Source organism: Kogia breviceps, chromosome 15, assembly GCF_026419965.1.
Source record: "Kogia breviceps isolate mKogBre1 chromosome 15, mKogBre1 haplotype 1, whole genome shotgun sequence".
NCBI classification, from domain to species: domain Eukaryota; kingdom Metazoa; phylum Chordata; class Mammalia; order Artiodactyla; family Physeteridae; genus Kogia; species Kogia breviceps.
Genome location: NC_081324.1, coordinates 89,384,026 through 89,410,468, shown reverse-complemented (window position 1 = coordinate 89,410,468; position 26,443 = coordinate 89,384,026). Strand labels below are relative to the sequence as shown.

The 26,443-nt window shown below is 65.0% G+C and overlaps 1 protein-coding gene across 9 annotated transcripts in view; it reads right to left on the bottom strand.

Annotated features, from left to right (window-relative positions):
- FBRSL1 (fibrosin like 1) overlaps nucleotides 1-26,443 on the bottom strand; it is an 84,710-nt gene that overhangs the window by 9,011 nt on the left and 49,256 nt on the right. For 5 of the 9 annotated variants that reach the window (XM_067014289.1, XM_067014287.1, XM_067014290.1 and 2 more), the window contains exons 5-11: nucleotides 23,750-23,779; nucleotides 5,254-5,299; nucleotides 2,462-2,801; nucleotides 2,128-2,348; nucleotides 1,318-1,386; nucleotides 947-1,146; nucleotides 145-195 (exon numbers count right to left, since the gene is read on the bottom strand). In XM_067014289.1, coding sequence (XP_066870390.1) covers nucleotides 145-195; nucleotides 947-1,146; nucleotides 1,318-1,386; nucleotides 2,128-2,348; nucleotides 2,462-2,801; nucleotides 5,254-5,299; nucleotides 23,750-23,779 — 957 coding nt within the window. Of the gene's footprint in view, nucleotides 1-144; nucleotides 196-946; nucleotides 1,387-2,127; nucleotides 2,349-2,461; nucleotides 2,802-5,253; nucleotides 5,300-23,749; nucleotides 23,780-26,443 lie in introns of all 9 variants that reach the window. The other 4 variants (XM_067014288.1, XM_059039686.2, XM_067014293.1 and 1 more) reach the window with 4 other exon arrangements.

Here is a 26,443-nt window from a genome sequence, read left to right as displayed (position 1 = left end):
GCCTCGCGGATGCTGGGCCCGGCCCCCTGGTCCCCACCCCGTCGCCCCTGCACTGGGAGGGAGGCTACAGGACACAGCACAGCCCCGCCGCCCCGCACGCCCCTCACCCTGCCTGGGGAGCCCAGAACGCGCACGCACACTCACGTTGGAATGTCGGAAGTAGGGACCGTCCAGCTTGGGCGTGTACTTGTCAAACTGGAAGGGAAGGAGGCAGAGAGTGAGGCCTCTGGCCAGGCCGATGCCCTCCGCTGGCCAGGCCCCCACCCGCGCCCTTGGGCCAGGCAGTGGCCAGAACGAGGCTGGTGGCCTTCAGCCAGCCGTCCCCTAGGCTCCCCGAGGATGCTGTCCCTGGCCTTCCCTGTTCTCGTGGTCCCAGCACAGGAGGCACAGACTCGCCCATCTGGTGTCTGTGGCCATGACTGGGGCGGGGGCGGGGGGGGGCACGGAGCCCAAGGCTGGTGGTTAGGCTGTGAGACACACCTAAGCCACTGGCAGACTAGTCAGTGACAAAGCAAAGCTGGATGGGGCACAGGGGACTCTGCCCCCCAGCAGCTGGCTCAGGGGATGAGACCTCAAGGACAAGGAACATGGGAAAAGTCTTGGCTCCTGTGGCCCCTCAGTCCTGTCGGGCCTCCGGACCTGCCGCCCTGCTGCCAGCAGAGACACTGAGGACCCCACGTGGGTACAACTGGCCCCACGGCCATGCGGACACGCGGTGCTCCCCAAGCCCGAGAGAACGGCTCAGGATGGGGAAGCTCACGGCATGAGCCGGGGCGGGGGAGGGCGGGGGACGAGACGAGGGGCCGGATGGACAGCCGGACGGAAGGGGATGGTGTCGGCCTGCATGCGTGCAGAGAGCGTCTGCGTGTGCCTGCTGCGTGCCCCGCGCCCGGGCCGCCGCCCCCGCCCGCCCGCCCGCCCGCCGGCCGGCACGCAGCCTACGCACCGGCGGGGGTGCGGCGGGTGGCAGGAGCGGCGTCGGGGGCGGCCCGGCAGGGAAGGGGGCGAATGTGTGTTGGTGCTGGTGTGTGTGCTGGTGTGTGTGTTGGTGCTGGTGGAACTCCGCCCGCAGCAGAGCTCCCGGGCCCAGGGGGGCGCTCTGGACCAGAAAACGCGCGTTCAGCTCTTGCCTGAGCAGCTCGTGATCTACAAGAGAAAAAGAGAGAGACAGAGAGGCACGTCGGCCGCAGGCTCCCGGCGGGGCGAGGCGGATAGTCACCTGCTGGCACTCCCGGTTTCGGCAGGCCAAGCCGTGGTGGCCGCTCGCTACGTGCGGGCCCCAGGGTGGAGATAAGAGAGGTGCCTGTGACCAAGTACCAATCAGAATCCCCGAATGAGGCTGGCAATACATGATTGGCTGGCTGAATGAGATCAACAGGCTGGCATCTAAAGGCAAGAGAGAACACCGTGAGCCACCCTGGGAGCCCCCGGAGACAGCCCTGAAGGGGAGCCCTGCCCGTCCCAGCACCCCCAGACCAGTATCCTGGTCCCATCCTGGGGCACTGAGCTGCCCCCAACCCAAGCTAGGCCGGCAAGAGTTAAGAAAAAAACTGGAGACCCACAGAGAAATCCTTAGTGAGGGGACCCCTGCTGGAATCAGGCAGGGAGGGAGAGGCCAGGCGGGGCCAGGCCAGCTGCTATTCACCTGGGGCCCCTGTCCTCCACAGTTCAACCCTCCTCCCCTCTCCCGCCTCCCACCCCCCCCAGCCCAGGGACGGCAGGCCCTGGGAGCCCTCACTGCCATGGCCACGGAGCAGCTCTGGGTGTCACCAAACCCCTGCCTCCGACGGCTCGGCCAGGCCTGGCAAGGGCTCAGAATGGAGCAAGGGATGTCGCGTCCGTGTACGCGGGTGTGAGCACGTGTGTGTGTGTGTGTGCGCGCGCGCACAACCGACACCCTGATGGAAGCTTCCTCTGCCCTGGGCAAAGTGGTCTGCTAGCACTATGGGCTGCTGGGCGGCTGCCATCCGGCTGGGCGGGGTCTGGAGAGCCAGGTGATCACTAAGGATACAGACCTCGGGGGCCCTGCCCCCTCCCCAGGGCCCGCGTCCCTCCCCCCGGGGGTTAGGATCCCAGAGCGGAGGGGAACAGTGACCCTGCTGCCCCACCAACGGCGCCCGGACCTACCGGCGGGGTGTCCTGGGATGACCAGGCTGTTGGCCGGCAGCGCCGGGGGCGGGGGCAGTGTCGGGGGCGCGGCGAACATGGCCGCCGCGCGGTGCTGGTGCTGGGCCTGTGAGCGGAGCGCCAAGTGTGAGGTAGAGAGGTGGGGGCCCGGCCCGTGAGGCGACAAGGACGCGTGCTTCGCGAGCCCCAGGCTGGCGCCGCTGCTGGCGCTGCTGCTCCTGCTGCAGGGAGGGGCGCTCAGTGCCGGCCGGCGGCGCGCCCCGCGCCCACCTGCGGCTGCGCGGGCCCCGCCCCGCGCCCACCTGCGGCTGCGCGGACCCCACCCCGCGCCCACCTGCGGCTGTGCAGGCCGTTGTGCGCTGCCGCGCCAGGGCCCAGGAAGGCGCCTGGGGGGAGAGGCACGTGCGTCGGGAGGGAGGCCCGGGTCTGCAGGGGCGCGGGCGGCGGCTGCGGCTGCGGCTGCGGCGTGAGGCGGGGCAGGGCCGGGGCTTCCTTCTTGACGGGTGGGCTGGATGGGGCGCCGGGCGCGGGGCCGGCGGAGGGCAGGACCGGCGCGGGGCTGCGCACAGGGGGCAGGAAGGGCGGCTCGGTGCTCAGCTCGCGGCTGCGCTCGAGGCCCGAGACTTTGGGCGCCGCCCCGGCCTTGGCCTCGGACTTCTCGCCCAGCGTGGGTCCTGCAGAGAGAGGGGCCGGAGTGAGCCCGGGTCCCAGTTCACTGAACGCCGTCCAGGACTGTTTCCGACGCGGAGACACGCGGCGCGGAGCTCCTGCCCACAACACCTAGGTACCCCCGCCCCCCAGGCTACCTGCCCCGTGGGCCGACCCGCAGGGAGTCACTCCTGCACCTCCTGCCCACGGAGATCCCAGCGCAGGGGCTGTCCCAGCCCCCATTTCACAGAGGGAGACGGAGGTGCACGAGGGAGGCGGGCCGGGCAGGGCGCTGGGCTCCCAGCTCATCCTGTCGCCCTTCCTTCCTCCTGCAGGAGCTTCACCTGTGCTAGCGGCTGCTCCTTCTGCACCCAGCCGGGTGACCTCTGGCCTAAGCCCTCTGTGGGCCCTTGCCCTGGGGGAGACTTCCGGATGACAAGCCTTGCCAGGTCCGTCAGGAGGAAGCCGCCGCGGGCCAACACTGTCCCCCCCCACACACCTTCACCGCCCAGAGCCTCTGCTCCCCTCTGGGCTGCGGGCCTGCCCTTGGGCCGGGAGCTCCAGCCAGCCGCCTGCTCACTTCAGACCCTCCTTTTGAAACGGCTACGAAGGAGGCCTCAGGTCACAGCCCCAGCGGCCAGGCGGAGGGCAGCACCACCCATGTGAGTCGCTTTGCCTGCAGGGGGCAGCATCCCAGTCCCCAGGAGGAGTGGAAATTCAGGTCGCTGGGCTGTGGGCTGACCCCGCGGCTGCCACGCTGAGTGAAGAGCTGGCCACAGCCTCCCCTGCGGCTGCAGGGCAGTGTGACCCAGGCTGGTGGGAAGGGGAAACGTCTGGAGCCTCTGGGAAGTCTCCTTCCCTAGGGCGACCTCTGCCTTGGGTCTGTTTGCTTAGGGACGCACCTACAGAGGAGGCCATTGCCACCACTCCTGCAACAAGGACAGGAACAGAGGGCCGCTGGCTTCAGCCCACTTGCTGCTCACAGCTGCCCAGGGACGCTAGTCCTTCCTCCCCTCCTGTCTCTCTCACATCTCCACACGAGGCCCCCACAAAGTAAGAGCAGCCATCAGAATGGATAGAGGCAGGCATGGGCCATGCAGACCTGGATGTGACCCCACGTGTGGCACCAGTGCCCCAGCCCTCCTGGAGACGCCTGGAACCTTCTAGAGCCTCCTGCCACTGGAAAAGCATGAGCACTGCTACTGATCACACACCCCCCACGCCACTAGGCACCTTTCTGGGCACCTCAAAGCCCAGAGTTCCCTGAACCCTGCTGAATCATAACCTCCAATCCTGTGACTGTGACCTTATTTGGAAAAAGGATCTTTGCCGCCGTAATCAAGCTAAGAATCTCAAGATGAGATCAGCTTGGAATCGGTGGGCCCTAAATGCAGTGACGGTGTCCTTGTAAGGGACAGAAGAGAAAGAGGCCTCATGAAGACGGAGGCAGAGATGCGAAGGATGCAGCTAGAAGCCCAGGGATGCCCAGGTTTGCAGGCAATACCAGGAGCTGCAAGAGGCAGGAGGGACCCCTCCCCTGGAGCCTCTGGAGGGAGCACAGCCCTGTGCACACTTGACTCCAGATTTCTGATCTCCAGAACCGTGAGCAGGTGAACGCCTGTTTCAAGCTGCGCGGTTTGTGGTCATTTGTTGAAACTGATACACCCTACGTTAACTCCGTCTGGAACGGCAGCTGAGCGTGCCTCGCTCCGAGGCCCTGGTGGGCTGCCTCACCCAGCAGGCGCCTGCTCGGCTGCAGTGCTCTGACTTGAGGAAGGGGCTTCTCGAGTTCAAGGCACGTAGAGGCCGTGCCTGGCTACCAGGCCAGCAGGACCCACGGGGCTGTGGGTGCCCCAAGGCCTGTCCTGTGTGGTCACATCCTGAGGAAGCCCTCCAAGCAAAAGGGCCCCTTCTCTGCGCTGGGTCCAGTGAAACCCCCTTCCCGGCCACAGCCCACAGCCGACAGGCTGGGTCACAAAGGCCTATCCTGGCCTTGATGGGACCGTGGCCAGGCATCCACCCTCTAGAGCAGTGCCAGCCAGAAGAGCTTTGTGGCACAGTGAAATGCTGGGTACCTGCACCACGCCACTTGGGGGTCACTGGCCAGGGCCTGGGTGTGCTGGCAGGGCCGCATCCCGAGCCAGGAGCTGCTGGCCATCCCAGAGCACCTGAGCCCGGGAAAGTGCACTCCTCATGGCCCCGAGCGGTGCAGGGACCCCAGTTTGGGAACCGCCGCTCCAGCACTGCTCAGCTCTGGCCGAGACACTGGCCCCGTTCCCAGCTTCCCTTGTTTCCTTGTGGTTTTCCCAGGGGGTTGGCAGGGGGGCGGGCTGCATCCCTCAGTAAATGACAGCACCCAACTCCTGCCTGAGGCTCTGCACCTGAAACCCAAGACAGAGCCTCACTTGGGGGCCACCACGGACTTCAGGCATGTGTCCTGTCCCTTCCTAGAGGCCAGGAGCCCAGGGCCACACTTACCTTTATCGGCTGCCGGGGCAAAGAGCTTCTCGGAGCCCACAGATGCCTGGAAGAAAGAGGAGGGTCAGAGGCCAGAGAGACCTACAGGGCTAGGGTGAACCTGGCCCTCACCCCCTGCCCCCCGCACCCAGGAAACAGGTCTGGGCAGGTTCTGCGCACACAAGGGCTGCCCAGCCTGGCAGAACATGTCCTTCTGTGCCCACAGCCCCCATGGAGGAGGGCGACCACACCCAGGCCCGGCTGCAAGCACTCGGACACAGGTCATTCAGCCTGTGATCAGGGATGCAGGGGCTCAGCGTGGCCGTGCTGGGTGGGGAGCTAGGACTTGGGAATTGGGGCGCCAACCCGCGGAGCCGGCACCAGGAACCTGAGGGCTCCGCTGGGCCTGGCACTGGAGGTGGCGGCGGGGGTGGGGTGGGGGGACAGGGTTGGGATGCTGCTGCCCCCCAGCCCCAGGCTGCAGGACATCGCCTGCCACGCCCTAGACACGCTGAGTCTCCGGTCTGGGGACCCCGGCCACCGTGACGCACTGAGTGTCCAGGGTGGAGTGGGGTCAGGCCACTCCAGGAGGGAACGTGGCAGTTTCTGATGGGCCCCTGGGCCGCTCAGCCTCTCCCCTCCCGGGGAGACGCCCCTGTGTGTGCAGGGCCTCCGTGAGGATGTGGCCCGCCCGCTGGTTCACAGCCGCAAGCCCGTAGGGCTGTTCCGAGCAGACCTTTTCTCCCCAGCTGGTGGTGTTTTAAAACAGTTTCGCTGAGATGTGATTCACATACCATACAACGCGCCCACTGAAGGCACACAGCTGTGAGCAGCCATCACCTCAACCTGCCTTAGAACGTCTTCAGCACCCCGAAAAGAAACCACGTGCCCTTCAGCTGTCACCCCAATCCGCGCATCTCCCCCCGCCCTGGGCACCACTACTCTGCCCCCGGAGTCTCCCGATGCCCCATCGGGGACTTCCTCGGGGAGAAAGCAGACAGTGGTTGCTGTTGGCGTGCGGTGACTGAGTACCAAAGGGCATGAGGGCTCCCCCCAGGACGGCCACTATCAAGAAAGACAAAACAGCCGGGGCTGGCGAGGACCATCTGGAGAAACTGGAACCCTTGTGCGTTGCTGGTGGGAATGGAAAACGCTGTAGCCACTGTGGAAAATGGTACGGAGGTTCCTCAAAAAATCAATCATAGAGCTACCGTATGGTGCAGCAATCCCACTTGTGAGCATATGTCCAGAGAACTGAAAGCACAAACTCAAACGTGTATCTGTCCACCCACGTTCACAGCAGCATTATTCACAATAGCCAAAACGTGGAAACAGGGACTTCCCTGGTGGTCTAGTGGCTAAGACTCCGCGCTCCCAATGCTGAGGGCCTGGGTTCGACCCCTGGTCAGGGAACTAGATTCCACATGCCAGCAACTAAGACTCCGCCTGCCACAGCGAAAAAGATCCCACGCGTGGCAACGAAGATCCCGAGTGCCGCAACTAAGACCCGGCGCGGGCCAAAGAGATACATATCAAAAAAAACCCCAAAACAAAGAAAAACAACGAACTCCACTGGAAGCAACCCAAGTGTCCATAAACAGATGGCTGGATGAACAGAATGTGGTGTATACACACAATGAAATATTATTCAGCCTTAAAAAGGGAGGAAACTCTGACAGAGGCTGCAACGCGGATGACCTTGAGGGCACTACGCTCAGTGAAGTAATAATAAGCCAGTCACAAAAGGACGAATCCCGTGTGGCTCCACGATATGAAGTCCCTAGAGCAGGCAATCCACGGAGACAGAAAGGAGGCTGGTGGGTGCTGGGGGAGGGGAGGGGAGGGGGCGTTAGTGTCTCACGGGGACAGAGTTTCAGGCTGGCAAGATGAAGAAATTCTGGAGCTGGACGGCGGTGCTGGTTACACAACGATACGAATGTATTTAATGCCCCGAGCTGTACACTTAAGATGGTTACGACGGTAATTTTGTTATGTGTATCTCACCATGATAAATAAAAAACTTAAAGAAAAAAGCAGGAAAGACCTCTCTGGGGTGGTGAAAGCATTCTGTCGGACTCTGGTGGGGGATACGTAGTGGTACGTATTTGTCGAAACACACCAAACTGTACACTTAAAACAGGCGCATTTTGTTGCATGTAAATTATGGTGCAAGAAAGTCAATCACGAGGTGGGGACTGAGGCGAGAACAGACTGACAGGTGAACAGAACAGAAACGAGAGTCCCAGACAGCGACGCACACAGGAGGCCCAGCACAGGCAGGGCCCGAGTCTGTGGGACAGGACAGGAGCTGCTCGGATGGAGGCTCCCCGGGCCTGCGAACCGTGAACAGACCGCTGTGCCCCTTACACTCGTGCTGGGCTGGGGCCTCCTGCCTAACCACGCCCCGAAAACCCGCACTGGGAAAACAGGTGGCAAACGCAGCCCGAAAACACAGGCCCACGCTCCCGGGGCTGGACTCGGACCCGCCCCAGAGGGGAGTCTGCGAACCGGCGGTGCCTGCCAGCCACACGCGCCGGAGTCCCCGGTGGAGGCCCCCGCCCAGGGGAGCAGGGAGCTGAGGCCGGGCGTGCCCTCTACAGGGAGGCTGTGGCTTGACCTCTTCCTAAGGGTGTTCCCGAGGCATCCTGCGTGGTGAGCAGCCTGGATCGTGGACTCGCCGAGGAGACCCCGGGGGGTGGGGGCAGGGATGGGTGGGTGAGGGGTCCCCCTGAGCTGGGGGTCCGCGAGGTCAGGACGGCAGAGTCAGCAGCGCCGGCCCGCCCACCGCTCAGGGCCAGGATGGGGACACCTCACGCCGGCTCACTCTGCACCAGGCACGGACCCAGCTCTGCTGGGAGCTACGGCCAGGTGCCCCCAGAGCCCTGTATCCTCCCGCAGAGGCCCATGAGTCACCGACCCTCCCGCCCAAAGACCCCCAGGCCTAACAGAACTGGACCCCCGCCATGACCTCAGGAGGGGGTCCTGTTGACACTCGCACTTGAGGCCACACAGCCCGAGTGACAGCTGCTTAATTACTAGCTGGTCTCGTTAACACTCTCACAAATTAATTCTCCATGCAGCAGCCAGGAGTATCTTTAAAAGCCAAACCAGAACAAGTCACCCCGGACTGAAGACACTCCAGTGCCTTTCCACTGCCCCAAACGATACTGTGAGCCTCTCCCGCAGCTCCCAAAAGAGTGTGGCCGGCCGGCCGGCCAGTCTGGGCCCTTGACCCAGTGTGGCTTCGGCCAAGTTCCCACAGGCCTTCCCAGACCCCGTCAGTCTGAGGGTGCCCCCCCCCCCGACACACGTTTAAATCCTCTTTGCCTGCTGCCCTGCACCAGCGGGAGAAGGGCCTGAGTAGACAGGGCTGGCGCCTCCCAAACGAGGTACCTGGGCCAGGGCAGGAGCAGCCACTCTGCTCTCCGGAGGCCGCCCCCTTAAGGTCTCCATTACCTGAGGCACCGACAGCCCCTCTGGGCCTGGGGGTGCTGCTGACCGTGCAAGCAGCCCACCCCAGTGCCTTATCACGTGCCATCAGCAGGTGCAATGAATGAGCTCGGCCTGCAAGCTGTCATTAGCTCCCAGGGGTGTGGTCGCTGGGCCACTGGGAGGGGGAGGGGGCTACTCCATGGCAAGTCGGGCCTCGAGCACCTGCCTCAGCTGCACCGTGTGTGCCAGCCCTCACCGGAGCCGTCCCCTGATACAGCAGGGCACCCCGACCCACCAAGGCTGGTGTCGCAAAGGAACGTGGTAGAGGCGTCGCTCTGAGAAAATGCGTTTGCTCCTGCGGGGCAGGACTGCCCTCGGCCCGAGACTGGGGGGGGCAGGGAAGAGTAGCAAGTCCAGTTACAGCTGCAGGTGCCCCTGCGCTGCCCGGGAGGCCCAGCCAGGCCTTTCTGGTTCACTGCAAGGCCCCAGGCTGGAGCACCGGACCCCAGAGCCAGGAGGTGGCGCCCCAGACGCTGGGAAAGTGACAGGGGAGCAGAGGAGGAGCAGCGGCGGGGAGTGTCTTCCCTGTGGGCCTGCCGACCCCTGGGATGCCGCCGCGCAAAGGCGGGAGGCAGGTGGGAAGGCCACTGTCCCCTGTGCGTCCGGTCCTCACAGCCACACTGCCCAAGCTACAGTTTGCTCGGGGAAGCTGAGGGATCCAAGTCCCCACAGGGGTCGCGGGCAGGAACCTGGCAGGCTTCCAACGCACGGCAAGGGCCGGGACACCGGGCCAGGCCCAGCCAGGCCCATTGGAGAAGGCTCTCAACAAACACCCACAGGCACCCTCAGCTCCCAGGACCTCTGGGGCCGTGGCTCAGGTTCCAGCCCCCTTCCCAGCACAGGCACAAAGCCACCCCTGCTGGGACTTGGCCCAGGTCGAGGTCCCTCGGTTCTTTCCCTTCCAGGACAAGGGGTCCGGAGCCGGCCAGCTGACCCAAGGCGGGTGGGCAGCCCTAGCGCAACCACCAGATCTGTGCTAATAACTTCCCGAGGATCATCCACTGAGACTTGACCCAGGCAGCGCCGGCACCCTCCAATCCTAGCACTGAGCCGGTGTGGGTGGGAAACGAAAGGGTCACTTCAGGCCAAAGTCCAGGTTGGAGGTCCCCGGGCTGCAAGTTCAGGGTCCCCGTGGAAGGGGCCCGCTCCGTACGGAGAGTGTCAGGGTCAGCACTCTTCCCCCGGAGATACGCAATCCCGGCCGCGGGCGGAGGTCAAGGCGCGCTTTGTTTGCGAGGACCCAACCTGCGGAGCAGCCTCGGCCCAGACACGCGGCCCAGACTCCGCCGGCCGCGCCCCGCCCCAGACAAAGAGCTCCAACTCCGGGCAGGTGAGCGCAGCGGTGGCCGGGAACCCGGGCGGCCGAGCCCGCGCCAGGGCGCAGACAAAGGCGCGCGTCCCCCAGCGCCCTGCCCCGCCTCCGCCGCGGGCCCCCCAGCGCCCTGGCCGAGGACCAGGACTCTCTGCGGGTCTGCCGCCACGTGCGCCCCAAGGGCGCAGGCGGAGGTACGTGGAGTCTCCGCGCGCCCGGCTCCCGTGAGAGACGGAGGTGAGCAGAGCGCCGGGGGCCTCTCCCGCTCCCCGACCCTCTAGAGGGGGCGGCTGCTCTCTCAACCCCGGCCCCCAAAGTCCCGAGTTCCTCCCCGGAGCCACCAGCACTCACTCACCGCGCGGGCGCCCCGGATCCGACGCGCTCTGCAGGCGACCGCCGCTAGTCCTCGTACCGGAGCCGGAGTCGAAGCTGGGCGGCATGGACGCGGGCCACCGCCAGCCTCGGCCCGTCGAGGTGGCCCCTCTCCCGTGGCGCCCTGCCTAGCCGGAACCCAGGCCGGGGGCGCGCGGGGCACGCATGTCCGCCGCGCCGACTCGGCGCGCTCCGGGCGGCTCTCGGTGCGCACTGGGCTCCCGGACGCCGTCGGGCGCGGCGCGGGGCCCACAGGCGGCGGGGACGGCGGCGGCGGGCGCACTGCTGGCTGGCGCGCAGGCGGCGGCCAGGGAGCGCGGCGGGGCGGGGCGGGGGCGGGGCGCGGGCAGGCCCGATTAATCCAGCCCCGAGGCGCGGATCTGCCCGCACGGGGCCGCGGACGTGGGTTGGAGCGTTCGCCGTCCCATCCCCGTCACCAGGTCAGGGCGCGCGGGCGCGCGGTGCCAGCAGTATCGAACGCTGTATGGGTCGGCTCCTCCGACGCTCACAGCAACGAATATGGATGGCTCCTACGCCCAGTTTACAGAGGGGAAAACTGAGTCACGGAGCGGCGAGGTCGAGGAGCTGGGACTTGAAGAAAGGACAACAGAGCCCCCACATCTGTCCGATGTAAGCTCCGCCCTCAGTTTCACCATCTGCGACATGGGGATGCAAAGTGGGAGAAGGGGTCCAAGTAGTTACTGTAATTGCGAATTGCGCAGTACACGCCAACCCTGACCACTACTCCAGAGCCACCTGGCCGCTCCGTGGGCCCAAACCGAGTTCAGATCCAGAGGGAACAACCGCCCCTTGAGAAGGCCCAGAATATGCCCCACACCGATCCAGGCCCACGGGGTGGCACCTAACATTCCAGAGCGCGCAGGTACAACACCAGGACGCCAGCAGCACGACTCCCAATCATGAAACTTGCTGTAAAACAATCCACGGAGGGTAAGGGCGCCGAGGGGTTCCTGGAAGGAGTTTGAGAGCCCACCTCTAAGCTGCTCTGGGGCTAGGGGCACCAGGAGGTCAGCTCTGGTGAGGCATCCAGGGACCCACAGCTTAGAGCCCAGGTTCAGGACCTGCATACGCCTGCCCTAATAAGCTGGGTGATCAGAGGCGGGTCCGTTCAGCGGGGAAGCGCGCAGCCATTCAAACGGGACCCTGGGACACAGCTCCAGAACCGCGGGCACTGGGCCGGCGCTCCCTTTTCAAAAGGCGGCAAAACACAGGCAGACACATGAACTTACACAGCCCACAGTTAATCTCCAACCGTACAGAAGAAATGGCCAACGGTGCCAGCCTCTAGGTGGGGCTTTTAAGTCCTTTTGTTCTGTTTATTTACCAATTACATATATATTCTCCTTACCCCGCCCCCGTAAACGTCATACCACGAAACCGTTTCCTGCCATAAAAACAGCACGTATGTGGCTTCTAACCATGAAATCACCGGGCCCTCACGCCTATCCTTTGAGGACATACTATTGTCATCTCCATTTTGTTGATGAGGAAACTGAGACAGAGAAGTGAGGTGACATGCTAGAGGCCACGGAGCTGGTATGTGGCAAAGCTGGGACTGGAAACCCAGCAGTCCGAGCCTGGGGTCTGTGGGCTTAGCCAAGACATGCTCTTCCTCTAGGAGAGCCGCAGAGAATGGTCCTGGGACGTGGGATTCTGGCGGGACAACCCCGACTCCCAGGCTGGGGGGTGGCTTTACCTCAGGGGTGGGTGTCTGCAGGCCCATGTGCCCCCGTGCCCACTGCACCGTGCCCCAGCAGGGCGTGAGCTCTTGCACTTGGCCCAGCTCCAAGGCCTCTGGCAGCGAAGGGGAAAGGTGTTCATGCAGTGGGGTGTCCTGATCTACCCCTCTGAGGTCAGCAGCAAAAGGGCCCTAAGCCCAGAAGTCTGTGAACCTTACACAGCAAAGTGGAATTAAGGTTGGTCAGTTGACCTGGAGATGCGGAGACAATGCCATGGGCACAGCTTAATCTCAGGGTCCTTACGAGTGGGAGGAGAGATGGGAAGAGGCTGCCCTCTGGCTGTGAAGATGTCGGAAGGGGCTGGGAACCCAGTCATGTGGGCGCCTCTACAAGCTCAGAAAGGCCGGGAAGGGATTCTCCCTGGAGCCGCAGAGGGGCCGGCCCAACCCACATCTTGACTCCCGCAGGGACACTCCTGTGGGACTTATGGCCTCCAGACTGAGAGATAATAGTGTAGTACTCAGCCGCCGAGTTGGTGACAACTTGTCACCGCAGCCACACTCAGTTTACACTCACAGCCAGGACCCTGATTAGGGGATGGAATGCAGAAGAACAGGCCACCCCATCGGCAGGCCTGAGTCAAGCTCACAGCGTAGTGGGAGAGAAGAGCCATACACAGGGAGACAGGTAATACGAGTGCAGATGGGGTGGACAGACAGTAAAGGGCAATGTGAAAAGCAGTGACGGGCACGGATCTCAATGGCAGCTGGGGGAGCCTTCCCATGAGGGGCGTCTGCGCTGAGACCTGAAAGATGAGAAGGACCAGGCTAAGCTGGGGGGAGCTCAAGGAAGAGTCTTCTGGGGTAGCCACAGCCAGTGCAAAGGCCCTGAGGCAGGAACCACCTGGCATGGCCAGCCAGGGAGGTGGGGTGGGGCACAGGGCCTTGAGGGCCATGAGGGCGCTTGGGCATTTGTGTTGAGCAACAGGAAGAGATGTGTGTGGGATCTGAGGAGGAGAGGGATGATGAGGTCTTTAAAAAGACCCCTCTGTAGGAGCCGCCACAGGGCTGGGTGGGGCGCAAGGAGCTGGGCTAGGAGCTGCAGTGACAAGCAGGCCTGGGGATGAAAGGGGGTGGGTGGTGGGGCCACTCTAGAGGTGGGGACAGGGACTCTCCCATTGGAGATGTCGGCTGGCAGCTGGTTACGGAGCTTGGAGCTCTGGGGGCGGTGACCCTGGTGCACCAGGTCAGGCAACCTCCCCCAGTCGAGCTGCTGAATCCTCGGGGCCCCAAAGGTACGCTCCATCATCATGTCTCCTCCAGATGAGCAGCCAGGCTGCACCCAGTCTCTCCCAGCTACCTGGAGACCCCAGCCCTGGCAGTAAAAGGTCCCTGGAGCCTGTGGCAGTGGGGAGAGCGGGTGGCAACTGAGGGCCGGGCCAGCGCCGGGAACCAGCAGGCGCAGCTAGGAGCTTCTCCAGCCCCAGCCCGGCCTTGTCACCCCGGTCCAGAACAAGCCCCTGAGTCTGACCGTCAGGTCATGGTCAAGGTCTCAATGTGCCCCCTGGCTCCTCTCCCACCACAGCCTGACCTTGGAGGAGCCTGTCTTCCTGGAATGATACGGCTTCACTTCAAACATCATTCTTAAGACCGCCTCGGGCACTCGTGCTCCTTGAAAAGGCCGCAGTCCTTGCCATGACACCTCTGAGCCACGGCCCCGCCCTCTGGCTTGGGAGTAAAACCAGACTTTGGGCAGGACTGGCTTTAATTCTGTTTAGAAAGGAAAGTGGCTGTGATATGAAAGATTTAATGAGGTTAGAAATCTAGAAGGAAATGGAGCGGGGCTAGATCGCCGGGAGGAATGAAGGCTGCGTCAGAGAGCGCAGGGACGTCCCTGTGCGACTTTCAGGCCAAACAGGTAATCCACTCCGGGCCGCGCGTGCTGGGCAGGGGCCAACAGCCAACCTTAGAACCACATCTGTCATCGTTACGCAGAGCAAGGGGGAGGTGTCATCACAGGGGCCATGGAGGGGGCTCCACCCACGGCCGGGGGGCTCTGGGAGTGCCCACCCCCTGCCAATCGGCCACGTCAATCGCTGGGCTCCCCTCGGCTGGGCTACGGCGCCGACAGCTGGCCTGCTCCCTCGTGGCTGCCCCTCTGGGGGGCAAGTGGATGCAGGGGCTGCAGAAGGAGGCCCGTGGGCCGTGCGACGAGGACACGGGCCGAGACAGGGCCCCATGCGTGTGAGAAGGCCAGTGTGGCTGGGGGGGGGGTTGTCACCGGGGGAATGGGGGCCAGGCTTCCTGGGCCGGGCCCCCCAGCCTCGGTTCATCCTTGCCGAGCCGTGCCTGTGGCCTCACACAGAGCGACCCCGTGGCCGTGGATCGGAGTGCAGACCCTCTCGGCCAGGCGGGCGGGCTCAGCGGAGGGAGGGGGCAGGGCGGGGCCCAGAGGGTCCTCGCTAGCTGGGCGTGTCCATCATTGGTGTCCAGTGTTGAGAAAGAGGCAAAGGCCAGAAAAATCTACAAATGCTCACTAATGGGCCGACCGAGGGTGAACTCAGACCCTGCTCAACGCTGGCTCGCCCTCCTTACTGACCAGGAAATGCAAATTCAGTGCAAAACAGCAGAGGGGTAACTGCAGATTGTGCCAAAGATGTGAGAGTTCGCGTGGCTGAGAAGACCCTCTGGAGAGCCTTGGAGGAGGGAGGATGTGACGGGCTTGGGAGAACAGCCGCGTGCATGCTAAGTGAGGCTGAGCGGGGCTTCTAGGGCGCAGGACGCCCCGGGCCCTCTGCAGTGCTCAGCGCTGCGGTCACCACAGCCCTCTGCGGCTTGTGCTGTCCGTGAAGCCGCTGCGAGCAGGAGGACAGGGCGGCCTGCTGCAGCGGCTGAGTGTGGCCCCCAAAGACACGCACACCCAGAACCTCGGGGTGGGACCGTATTTGGAATTAGGGTCTTTGCAGCTGTGATTCAGGATCTCGGGGTGCGTGCACCCTGGATTGGGGGCCCAAGTCCTACGACCACATCCGTCTGCCCAGAGGAGACACAGACACGGGGCTGGGGGAGGGGGTCCACGTGACCACGGAGGCGGAGATGGGAGCGATTCGGCGAGCTAGGGAAGCCCGAAGCCACCAGGGGCAGGAAGCCTCCTCCAGGGCCGAGACAGGGGACTAGATCGCCGGGAGGAATGAAGGCTGCGTCAGAGAGCGCAGGGACGTCCCTGTGCGACTTTCAGGCCAAACAGGCCCAACTCCAGGGGAGTGTGGCCCTGCCCACGCCTTGATGCCAGGCGCCCGGTCTCCGGGACGTAGGAGAACTTGCTGTGGTTTAAGCTGCCCAGTGTGTGGTCCTGGGGTCCACTGAGTGTGCGGTGGGCACCTGACCAGCTCGTCCCTGAGGGGAGCGGGTTCTTAGCCGGTGTCTAAAGCAGGAGCCGTGAGCTCCAGGTATCACGCGGGGCGTGTGGGCATTGAGCGCACCCGTGCACGTGCACACGTGAGTGCCCGCCGAGCGCACGTGTGCGGGTGTGGAGCAAGCGTGCGTGCGGCGCAGGGCAGGGACGTGCGGCGGCTCCCTGTCCCCAAGCGCGTCTGTGTCTGCGTCTGCACGAAGGCCACGGAGGCCTGGCTCTCTTCAGCCAGAACAGCGGCAAAGGCCCTTCTCTCGGGCTGGCGCCTCTGGTCCTGCTGGGGACCCAGGGGCGCAGCGCCGCTGTGGCAGGGCCGGGCCGTGCGGGGACGGGGTGGGCTGTCCCGGCCGCCCTCTAACCCCTGCCCCTTCCACCTGACTGGCCCTCAAGCTCTGATCATTTCTGAAAGCATCTGCTTGTTTTGCGTGCTTGGCCTCTGCCTGTGCCCTGACCGATCCCGTGGTTCCCACCTGCCCCTCACCTGCCCCCAGGTAAGGACCACCCACCTCGCAAGCCTGCACCGGGGCCCTGGTGCCCCCGCCCAGTGAGGCCCCCTCCGAGGCTAGCAGGGCAGGTGTGGTCTGAAGGTGCTGCGGCCCCTCCGGGCACAGAGGGGTATGGACACCCCAGGACCAGAGGACAACCTCCCCATAAGTGCCCAGGAAGCCCGGGGCATCCCTGTGGGAGCCTGGGGGTACCTGGAGGTGGACGTGGGAGCTGCCCGGGGTCCTGCTCAGCTAGTTCTGGAGAGGCCTGGGCAGGGGAGGTGGGAAGGCCAGATGGCCCCCACCGTGGAGGTCTTTCTGCCTTCTCTTCTATCCTCCCGCTTCTCCTCGGCCTCAGCATTCCCATTCAGCGGAAGGTGCAGGCTCAAGTCCCACCTGGCACTTAGGTCTGTGTTGACCCCGGCAGGAAGTTAAACTCTCTGCACCCAGATTTCTGCTGAGCACAGCAGGCTCTCCCGCCCTCGCTGTGTGCTGGGCCTCACGCTACATGGCGCTCGTGGACGGGGCCCCCGGGGTGGGTGCCCACCCCATTCTCTGTCCCTGGCGGCCATCACACCTGCCTCACCTCTGCTGGGACACCCCTCCGGCTCCTCAGACCCAACACCCCCCAGACTGAGACCCTCCCCTACCTCCATCCCCTGGCGCCCTGGCGCCCCCCACGCACCCAGGGCCGTCCCAGGTGAGCAGGGGGGTCCTGAAGGCATCAGCGGGCCCTAGCGTCCCAGCCCACAGGCCCTCGTGGGCCTGGATGGACCCAATGTGATCACAAGGGCCCTCAAGAGAGGGAGGCAGGGGAGTCAGAGAAGAAGACGTGACCTCAGAAGCAGAGGTCAGAGTGACGAGGGGAGGGGGCTACAAGCCCAGGGACACGGCAGCCTCCAGAAGCCGGCCAGGCAAGGAACCACGTTCTCCCTGGAGCCTCCAGAAGGAACCAGCCCTGCTGACACCTGGTTTTGGCTTAGGGAGACCCATTTTGGACTTCTGACCTCCTGAACTATGAACTTGAGCTGTTTTAGGCCCCCCAGTCGTCTGTGGTCATCTGTTACAGCAGCCGTAGGACACAGGTGCCTCTCCCACCCCTGCATCCACAGCCCGGGCCTCCACCCTCGCCTGCTGGGACCCTCGCAGTGGCCCGACGGTGCCTGACTCCCCTGCGGCCTCCAGTGTTGGGGTACCCTCCCTCTGTCCCTCAGGCTCCTCGCTGAGGGTGGGGCTGCAGGCCAGATGCCACGTCAGAGGGTTATCTGGGGCTGAATGAGCTGACGCGTGCAGGGCCCAGGAGGCGCGGGCTACATTTCAGTCATCAGATCGTGGTCCTTGCTGGGACCTATGTGCCGCCCCAGTGCCTGCCTGGGACCCTCAGTGAGCAAACGGCCAAAGGCCCTTCCTCTTCCTCTTCCTCGGGCAGACCCGTGGGAAGACACACTCTGGGTGGAGCAGCCCTAGGTCATGGTGCACAGCCCCGAGCCCTTGTGAGGACACCCCAGCGAGGTCGCCTGCGTAGGACTCCCTGCACCTCTGTCCCCCCAGCACCCGGCCTTGGGGGGGGGGCCCGCGGCTGGGAGAGAGGAGGACGGGTGAGCCTCCTACAGACTCCGGGAAGGTGTTCTCAGGAGCGGGGCTGGGCCGGCACACGGAGGAAACCTCTGTGAGCAGGGACGCTCCGAGGGCAAGCAGGGGTGTCCCGCGGGAATCGGGGGCGGCGGCGGCGGCGTGGGAGGCAAATGCCAGCGGGGCCCGGGATGCAGAGGGAGCTGCCCCGAGGCGGGCGGCAGGGACGCACGCCGGGCGCTGCTCGGAGCTGCTGCGGGGCTGTCGTGCCCTTTCCTTGCTGCCACGGGGACCTGAGGGGTGGGCCCGGCGAGCCTCATGTCAGAGGCGAGAAGGCGGGGACTCAGGAGGCCCCTGTCAGGCATCAGGCGGAGGCGCCTGGACCGGCGTCTGTGCTCACTGCAGACTGAGGGCCCCGAGCAGCGAGGCTGACCCGGGGCCTGGGGGGTGGACGCCCGCCCGGCCATCTCAGCAGCCAGCGCCGACACCCCGAGCCCTGGCCTCCACCCCGGGCCGCAGGCACCGCCATGACCCCCTGTTCGCAACGCTTAGCAAAGAGGAGGCCGAGGCTCGGGGCTGGAGGGCTGGCCTCAGGGGACGCCTGGCCCTCCAGCCGGCCGCCTGACAGCCCCATCCCCGGCCCTGCCCGTTCCCGCAGCCCAGTGCCGGGAGCACGTCCTGGCGGGCTGGAGGGGCGAGCCTGGCAGGCAGGCCAGACAGACACCCCTCAAGAGAGGGCTGGTGCTGGCTGGGCCGCTCAGGCAGACGGCAGCCGGCCCGGACCAGCAGGCTGCCTGACGAGCCCCGCACAATTTTTCACCCCGTATTTTTCCAATAAAACAGCAGTTAGACACCAACCGCAGCCATCTGGCCGCCCGGCTCCGGAGCCTCCTGGCAGCTCAGGCCGCCTTCCCCGCCAGCACCGAGCGCCCAGAGCAGGGCCGGGGTGGGGCGTGGGGAAGCACGTGGGGGTTCTGTGGCGAGGGGAGCGTCTCAGGGGGCCGGGGGGCCTGCATCCCGGGGCAGGGCCTGGTCCCGCAGAAGGGGAGGCGGCGGAGAGGCTTTCCATCCGTCTGTCCGTCTGTCTGCGTGTCAGCCTCCGGGGCTGGGCTGGTTGGAGAGGCCTCGCTGGTTTCCGAATGTCTGTCCGTATCTGGGAGGCACACGGTCCTCAGCGTGTCTGCACCTCGAGCCAAGAGGCAGAGCCCGAGGCTGGCGGGCGAGGGGCGGGTGGGCCGGCAGGAGCCCGGGGCCGGGGAGGCGAGCAGGGCAGGAGGGCAGCAGTGGGCCCTGGAGGTGCAGCTGCCCTCGGACCCTGACCTCGGACGCTGGCAGGCGCACTGGCCGGGAGACACGGAGCCCTGGTCTTCCCGCCGCCCTGCCCAGGAGGAGGCCTCCTTGGGGCCGCCTGCCTGGCACGCCGTCCCCGGCGCCCAGCACGGGGTGGAGTCAGCGCCGACAGACCCCCGGGCACGGGGCTCCGCCCTCACTCTCCCGCCCCACCCGCACACCCAGCCGCGTCTCTGCGTCTCCTTCTCCGACCCGACCCGAGCAGCCCGGGGGGCTTCTGACCGCTGCTTCCAGCCTGCTGTGCACTGAGGGGTGTGGCAAGTCGAGCCCGCCCCAGCTTCGTTCAGCCTGATCGTGGCCAGGCCCCAGGGGAGGCCAGGGCACTGCTGTCAGTGGACGGTGTTTTCCTTGCCACCTGTGCTCCCGCGGCCTCGGAAAGGCAGGGCTCTGACCCGGAGCGCCGCAGAGGGCAGACGCCTCTCTCTGCTCTCCCCGCCCTCTGGGGTGGGGGAGGCGGGGGATGGTAACTTTGGCCGAGGTCCCAGGCAAGTGTCCACCCTGGCCCTCTGACCTGCGCCTGCTTTTGGACGGGCCCAGAGGAAGTTACTCATTGCCCAGAAACCCATCTCGGGTAAAGGACAGAAGGCACTCCAAAGGTCTCTCCACACCCACCACCCCACTCAGACCCAAACCGCCTCGAGTAACCGGGTGTCCCTGCCATGGAGGAAACAGAGGTCTGGGCCGCAGGTTATACCCTTGGTGCATAATCAGTGTTTCTGGGGAGCACCGCCAGGGTGAGGCTGTGTGTCAGGGACCTCCCAGGAGGGCGGCTCCCCACCGCACTTGGACCAAAAGCTGAATTTCTTGCCATGACTTTTTACAATGCGGCCTCTCTGAGCTCATCCCCTCCCTCCCTCCCTCCCCCCCTCCTTCTGCTTCGGCCCCACCGGACATTTTACACAACATCCTCCCTGCCTCACCATGCAGGAGGTGATCAGTCAGGTTGTAAGATCAGTGATGTGGGGAAGGGGAATGCAGATAAGATGGCTGGTGCCACAGCTGCTTCTGTGGATTAAGAGGTGACTGTGAGGAAGGAAGCCATATGCCAAGAATGGCCAAGCAGAAAGACAGAGGAGCCTGATGACCACAAACAGGCCGTGCCAGCCGGGAGGGTCCACATCCGGGCCTGTAGGTGAGAAATGCAAACTCCTTCTTTAGTCCCGTTCCATTACAGCTTCCTCCCTGACACGGGGCCATGTGGTAGACAGTTGGTGTCTGCACCTTGAAAGCCGGGACAGAGGTGTAGGGAGTATATCATGTAGGCAACAGAGGTCTCTGCGTCTTTCTGGTAAGGGCAGAGATGTGAGCTGGCGAGCAAGGAAAGTGTGCCACGCCCAGAGGAGAGCTGGTGAGGGCAGGGGGAGGGCAGCTGCAGCCTCCAGACCTACAGCCCAGGCAGCCACACAGGGCCTGGCAAGTCCCAACAGCGCAGCCAGTGCTGATCACACACATCCCCGTCCCGGCGGCAGAAATACCAAGATTCGTCCATGCTGGTTGGTGGACAGCGCTGGGGCCCGACAGGGGGCCCCTACCCCAGGGGGCCGCTCTGGGAAGCCCCAAGACCTCCCCACCACCAGGCAGCTCTTGGGCTCCGTCCAGGCCCCCTTCTCCAAGCGGCACCGTGGTCAGCTGCGTGGAATCTCGGCCCTGGCCACTGGCCTGCAGCTCAAGCTGTCCTGAACACACCCTAGTGTCCCAGAAACCCCATGTGCTCACGGAGAAGGCAAACTTGGGTGACCGGGGAGGAATCCTGTACCTTTCCCTGGCTCACCAGCCAAGAGGCCTTCTGCAGCATGGCCCGGCTCTGCCCACTTCAGGGGGCCCATCGCCCCACAAAGGGCAGGCTCAGTCACCCTGTGCTGGCTCACTCAGAGCTCACCATAGCCCAGGAGAGGCACCCCATCACTCACGGAGCGGGTGGCGACAGTGGGAGGCTTCTCTCTCCCTCCCCCTGCCTGGGGCCCACCAAGGGCTGCCTGCGACGGAGCCGGGGCGGGCACACGCCCATACTGCCTGTGCAGCCCACTGGGGGCCCACTGCCACGGCCACGCCGGGGCCCAGTCACCATGGGGAAGACTGGGCTCTGCCCCTCCTCCTGAGGACCCCTGGCCGCCGAGGCCCGGTGAAAGTGCCATGGGGTCAGCCCCAGCGCGGAACCCAGTCTCTCCCAGCGGAGGCCTCTGGAACTCGGACCCTGGCCTTCCCAAAGGCCCTCGGAGGGGCGTTCTTCCCTCACGCTGCACAGGGAATCGCCAGAAGGAACCAGACCCCACCCCAGACTCAACCAGAGCGAGCTCCGGGGCCGCCCCCGGTGACCGCGCCTGCTGTGCCCGTCAGGCCTTGGCCAGGCTGAGCTCAAGGCCACCGCCAGTGCGTGGGTGGGCGTGAATGCAGAGCAGGCCAACGCCACGGCCTCCGGCTAGCCCTCGGTCACAGCCTGCCGGCCTCGGTGCCCGGGGTTGACGGCCCCGGGCAGACGTTCTCGGTGTGCCTGGTCGGAGCTGCCACGTGGGGCTGTGCCCTGGCTCGGCCCCTTCCAGCGCCTGGTCTCCACTCCAGGGTCCTCACTCCGGCAGGAGGGGTGGACCGAGGGGTGGAGGGAGAAACATGCCAGGACCAGCGCTGACCAAGGGGCCCCTGGACAGAGCAGTCAGCAGCTGCAGGGTCTCAGAAGCCCCTCCCCACACCCCCCTCAGAGCAGCCCATGGCCTCAGAGAGCGTTCCCTGCAGATTTGCAATTAAAGGAGGTGCTGAAGGTGATGGCCCAGCAGCACTTTCCCAGGTGCTGCAATCTAATACATTAAAGACATCAGGAGTGGGGCTTCCCTGGTGGCGCAGTGGTTAAGAATCCGCCTGCCAAGGCAGGGGACACGGGTTCGAGCCCTGACCCGGGAAGAGCCCACATGCCGCGGAGCAACTAGGCCCGCGAGCCACAACTACTGAGGCCTGCTCTCTAGAGTCCACCAGCTACAACTACTGAGCCCACGAGCTACAACTACTGAGCCCGCGAGCCACAACTACTGAAGCCTGCGCGCCTAGAGCCCGTGCTCTGCAACAAGAGAAGCCACCAAAATGAGAAGCCCGCGCACCGCAACGAAGAGTAGCCCCCGCTCCCCGCAACTAGAGAAAGCCTGTGCGCGGCAACAAAGGCCGAACGCAGCCAAAAATAAATACATAAATTTATATTAAAGAAAAAAGACATCAGGAGTGACAGCTCCTGCGGAAATGCAGCGCCTGTGCCAGCACCCACCGGCGGCCCGACACCCTGTCCACTCACAGGATGGCTGAGGGGGGAGCGCTCGGGACCACAGACACCGCCTGGCTGCCCTGCCCTCTGGCCACCTTCCCAGGACGGTCTAGACCACAGCAACGACTCCACACAGGGCCTCGGGCCAACTCACCTTGGACGGCACATCCTCAACCTCACCCGTCCACACCTGCTCCTCCCCCATGCACCACGTGACTCCCGGCCCCCTCCCGGCCCTTGGGATAAACGCTCGCCCAGCCCAGACCAGCACCCTACCGCATGAGGCTGGTCATCCGGACCCCAGGCCTCCTCTGCAGGCCTGCCCTGACCCCGAGCACCCTGCTGGCTGCCCTTGGGGTTCTTTCCACACTTAATCACGTGCTTATAGGCTGCTCTGTGCTTGAGCGTGAAGCCTGTACGAGGGGGGCTAGCTGTCAACAGAGAGGCAGCAACTGAGGCTCTCACACCGCACAGACCCCCCGAAGGGACCACGTTCCAGTTCACAGAAACTTGCCTAGACGCCAGCTGGTATTCAGCTGCCCTTCCATCCGCCTCACACGAAGAGCCCTCACGCACACTGGCCCCACTGCCTGGACACCTGTCCTCCTTGGTGTCCGGTGCCACCCCCCGGAGGGGCCCCACCCCGAGGACAAGGGGCTCCATCACGTCGGCGCGGCCACCTCCTGCCAGTCTCCCCACCTAAGACTCTTCAGGTGGGCTGCTAGCTCGTTCACCAAGGACGGTGCCCCCAGCCTGCCCAGGTTCCAGCTGTGTGACCTCGGGCGGGTTCCTTACCCTCTCCGTGCCTTGTCTCCACTTCTACATCAGGCAGCGACAGTTCCTGCCCCACAGGGCTTTGGGGCAGTGAGTGCCCGGCGCCCGCACCCGCTGGGTCTCCCGCCTGCCGCGGCTTCTGCTGTCGCCCCCGAGAGCCCGTCCCGAGCGGCGCCCCCAGCGGTATCCCTCCCACACCGAGCCCAGCACACAGTAGGTGCTCTGCAAATAACTGCTGAGTCAAGAGCTCTTCCCCTTCCGCCAGGACACACAGGGCCCGGCAGATGGCCAGGAGCAAGGACTCCTGCACCCCAAGGGCCAGGGCAGGAGCTGCGGAAAGGAGCGCAGGATGCCGGCCCCTCCGGAAGGCCCCTCGGCTGTCCCTGTGGTCACTCTTCCACTGCATAAATCCCCAGTTAGTAGAAACTGCATCACTCCTGAAAAGCGGGGGGCAGGAGGGAACTGCGAGGGGCCAGGCGCTGTTGCTATTGGCGGAAGTCTCTGTTTTGGGGGGATGTTTAGGGCCCCCAGCACGGCAATGAAACAGAGCGTGGTCCCGCTCTGCCCACGGCTCCCCCATCCCAGGGAGCCCTGGACTGAGACAGCTGCTGACAGGCCAGGAGCCGAGGCCTGGGCAGCGTCCCAGGTCCCAGGGTGGACGTCTACCACATCTGGTCCTCGGCCAGGTCGGGGAGGCGACCGTCGCCGCACACCCCACACCCCACAGGAGAGCCACGGCCTTCCTGCCTGCTGGGGTCCAGGGCAGCGGGGGGGCGGCCGGGGGGGTTGGTGGGAGGCTTACCTTGTCGTCTCCGTCGCTCTCGCTGTCGCACTGCAGTGGGGGAGAGAGAGAGAGAGAGGTGAGTCAGCGCCCCACAGGCGGTCGGGTGCCAGGGGGTGAGCAGGTGAGAGTGGGGGGGGGCCTGGTGGGGGGGAGGGCCAGAGGAGGCGGCTCTGGCCGCCCCACGGCCCGACTCGGGGCCTCCGGTCTGGGATGCGGGTGTCCCCAGCCCGCAGGACCAGGGGCCCAGGTGCCGGGAGCTGGGAGGGGTCTGGGGGCCCAGGCAAGCCCTGGACGGGAGCTCCACCGAGGACCTGGGCAGGGGGCCGGCCGTGGGGGCAGGGGAGGCAGAGGTGGGACAGAGGAGCGCACGGGGCCCGGCAGATGCAGCCTGGCACCGACACGCCCAGGCAGGCCCGAGCTGGCCGGCAAGCCCAGGAAACACGTGGAGCAGCCCCCGCCCCCCTCAGCCTCCCTCCCGGTGCTGAGCTCTCCAGGCAGTGGGGGCCCACGGTGAGAGGCGAGGGGCCCTTGGCTGGTTACAAGGCCGACGGGCCAGGCCTCAGGGCAGGGACTCTGGGCACCGCCTGGGCAGGGAGACAGGGAGGCCCAGCCTCGGGCGGCCTAAGGGGCCGCAGGGAGTGGGGGGTAGTGAGGGCCGCAGGGAGTGGGGGGGTAGTGAGGGCCGCAGGGAGTGGGGGGTAGTGGGGGCCGCAGGGAGTGGGGGGGTAGTGGGGGCCGCAGGGAGTGGGGGGTAGTGAGGGCCGCAGGGAGTGGGGGGTAGTGAGGGCCGCAGGGAGTGGGGGGTAGTGAGGGCCGCAGGGAGTGGGGGGGTAGTGGGGGGTAGTGGGGGCCGCAGGGAGTGGGGGGTAGTGGGGGCCACAGGGAGTGGGGGGTAGTGGGGGCCGCAGGGAGTGGGGGGTAGTGGGGGCCGCAGGGAGTGGGGGGTAGTGGGGGCCGCAGGGAGTGGGGGATAGTGGGGCCGGGACCCGTGGAAGACAAGCGGTCAGGACAGCCTGTGCCGCAGGTGCTGCCTGCCGGGGGGGGGGCGCCCGCCCCTGCAGATGCCCGGGCAGAGACCACTCCACGTGTTAGCGCAGCTGGTTAAGGGAAGATTGTGAAAATCGTGCAAACAAATCCTCGTTTTCCATTTTCAGTGAGCAGAGCTTTAAAAAGAAAGCCTGCTCTAGAAACCACAGCAATTTCCCCCCTAAAAGAATATAAACCATAAAGCATCTCTTCCCAGCAACTGTAATTGTGACACGTTTATGTCAAGTGAATTCTATTGCTGAAAATAAATCTCCCCGAGACGCACAGGAGGGTGATGGGCCCCAGGCAGACATGTGGAGGTGCTCCACAGGCACGTGCTGCTTCTGTGGGGTCCTCCACCAGAGCCACCCTGCGATCGGGCACACGCCCTCCGCGCCCTGGGTTCAACGACAGAGTTCGCGGAGTTGTGACGACCTGCCTTGTGCTTTATCAGCCACTCACTGCAGGCGGAGAGTGGCCCTGGGACGGGGGGGGGGGTGGGCGTTCGGGGGGGAGCTTCCTGAGGCTGACAGCAGCCCCGTGGACCCTCTGCCCCCCAACCTCGCAATGCACCCTGCAGGGCCTGGCCCAAGACCTCCAGGGCGGGTATCCCTTCACAAATGGCAGAAGCGACCAAGGACCCAGTCTCCTGGCCGTACAACCACGGTGAGAGGCCAGGTCTGCCCCTCATGGCTGGCCGGCTCTAGCAGGGTGGCTGAAACCCAGAGGCACAGCAGGAAGGCGAGGAGGGGAGGTGGGAGATGAGGTTGGGAAGGCGAGTGGCCAGAACGTGCAAAGCTTCACTGCGCAGCGAGCTTGGACCGAGCTCTGTCGTGCGGCCGCAGGAGCCGCACTTCCGGACCTTCTCTGTGCCAGGAGGGAGGGGTGGGGGGAACCGGGGGGTCACGGCCTGTGGGAGCGCGGCCTGGAGGGGGGCTGTGGGGGACAGGACCCCCTCTGATGCTGCAGAATTAGCCGAGCTGCCGGACACCCCGAATCAGGCCTCTTTATGCCTAACTAGCCCTTGAGGTGGAAACTACAATCCCATCAAAGCCGTCAGGGGGCCGGGCCTCGGGCGCAGCACACCTGTCCCTTGGGCAGCCTGGAAGCACCCCTAGGCCTGGCCCTGCTCCACCCCAGGCCCGGGTTCACCCCTTCTGCACTTTCGGACGGTGCCACTGGTGCCAGCTAAATGATCTGACATCGAGGAGGGGGTGAGGGTGCTTTCCAGCGAGTCCCTGGAGCCTATAATTAACCAAACAGCTCACCGTTTTCAGCCAGCACAGGCTGCGTTGCAAATGAATTCACGTTATTAAGTCCTACTGAATTAATGTTTAACGGCAGTAGAGTCGGAATTGAATGAGGCAATTAATCAGGACAAAGAGGGAGAGAGAGCCACATCTGTCTTGTGGGAGCTGCCTGAGCGAGGCGACCTTCACGGGGTTGGGCTGGGCTGAGAGGTCCTGGAGAGCGTCATCCTGGTATGGGTGGGGGTCCAGGCGGGGAGTCCACAGAGCGGGGGACAGACCCTAGGCCCCAAGGGATGTGCTGGGTATGGTGGGAGCCCAAGACACGGGCTCTGGGGCCGACGCCTGCTCTGACGCCGTGCTGCCACCTACGCTGTGCAGCCCTGGGCAAGTGCCATGACCTCTCTGTGCCTCCGTTATGCTTCCGTAAAACAGAGCC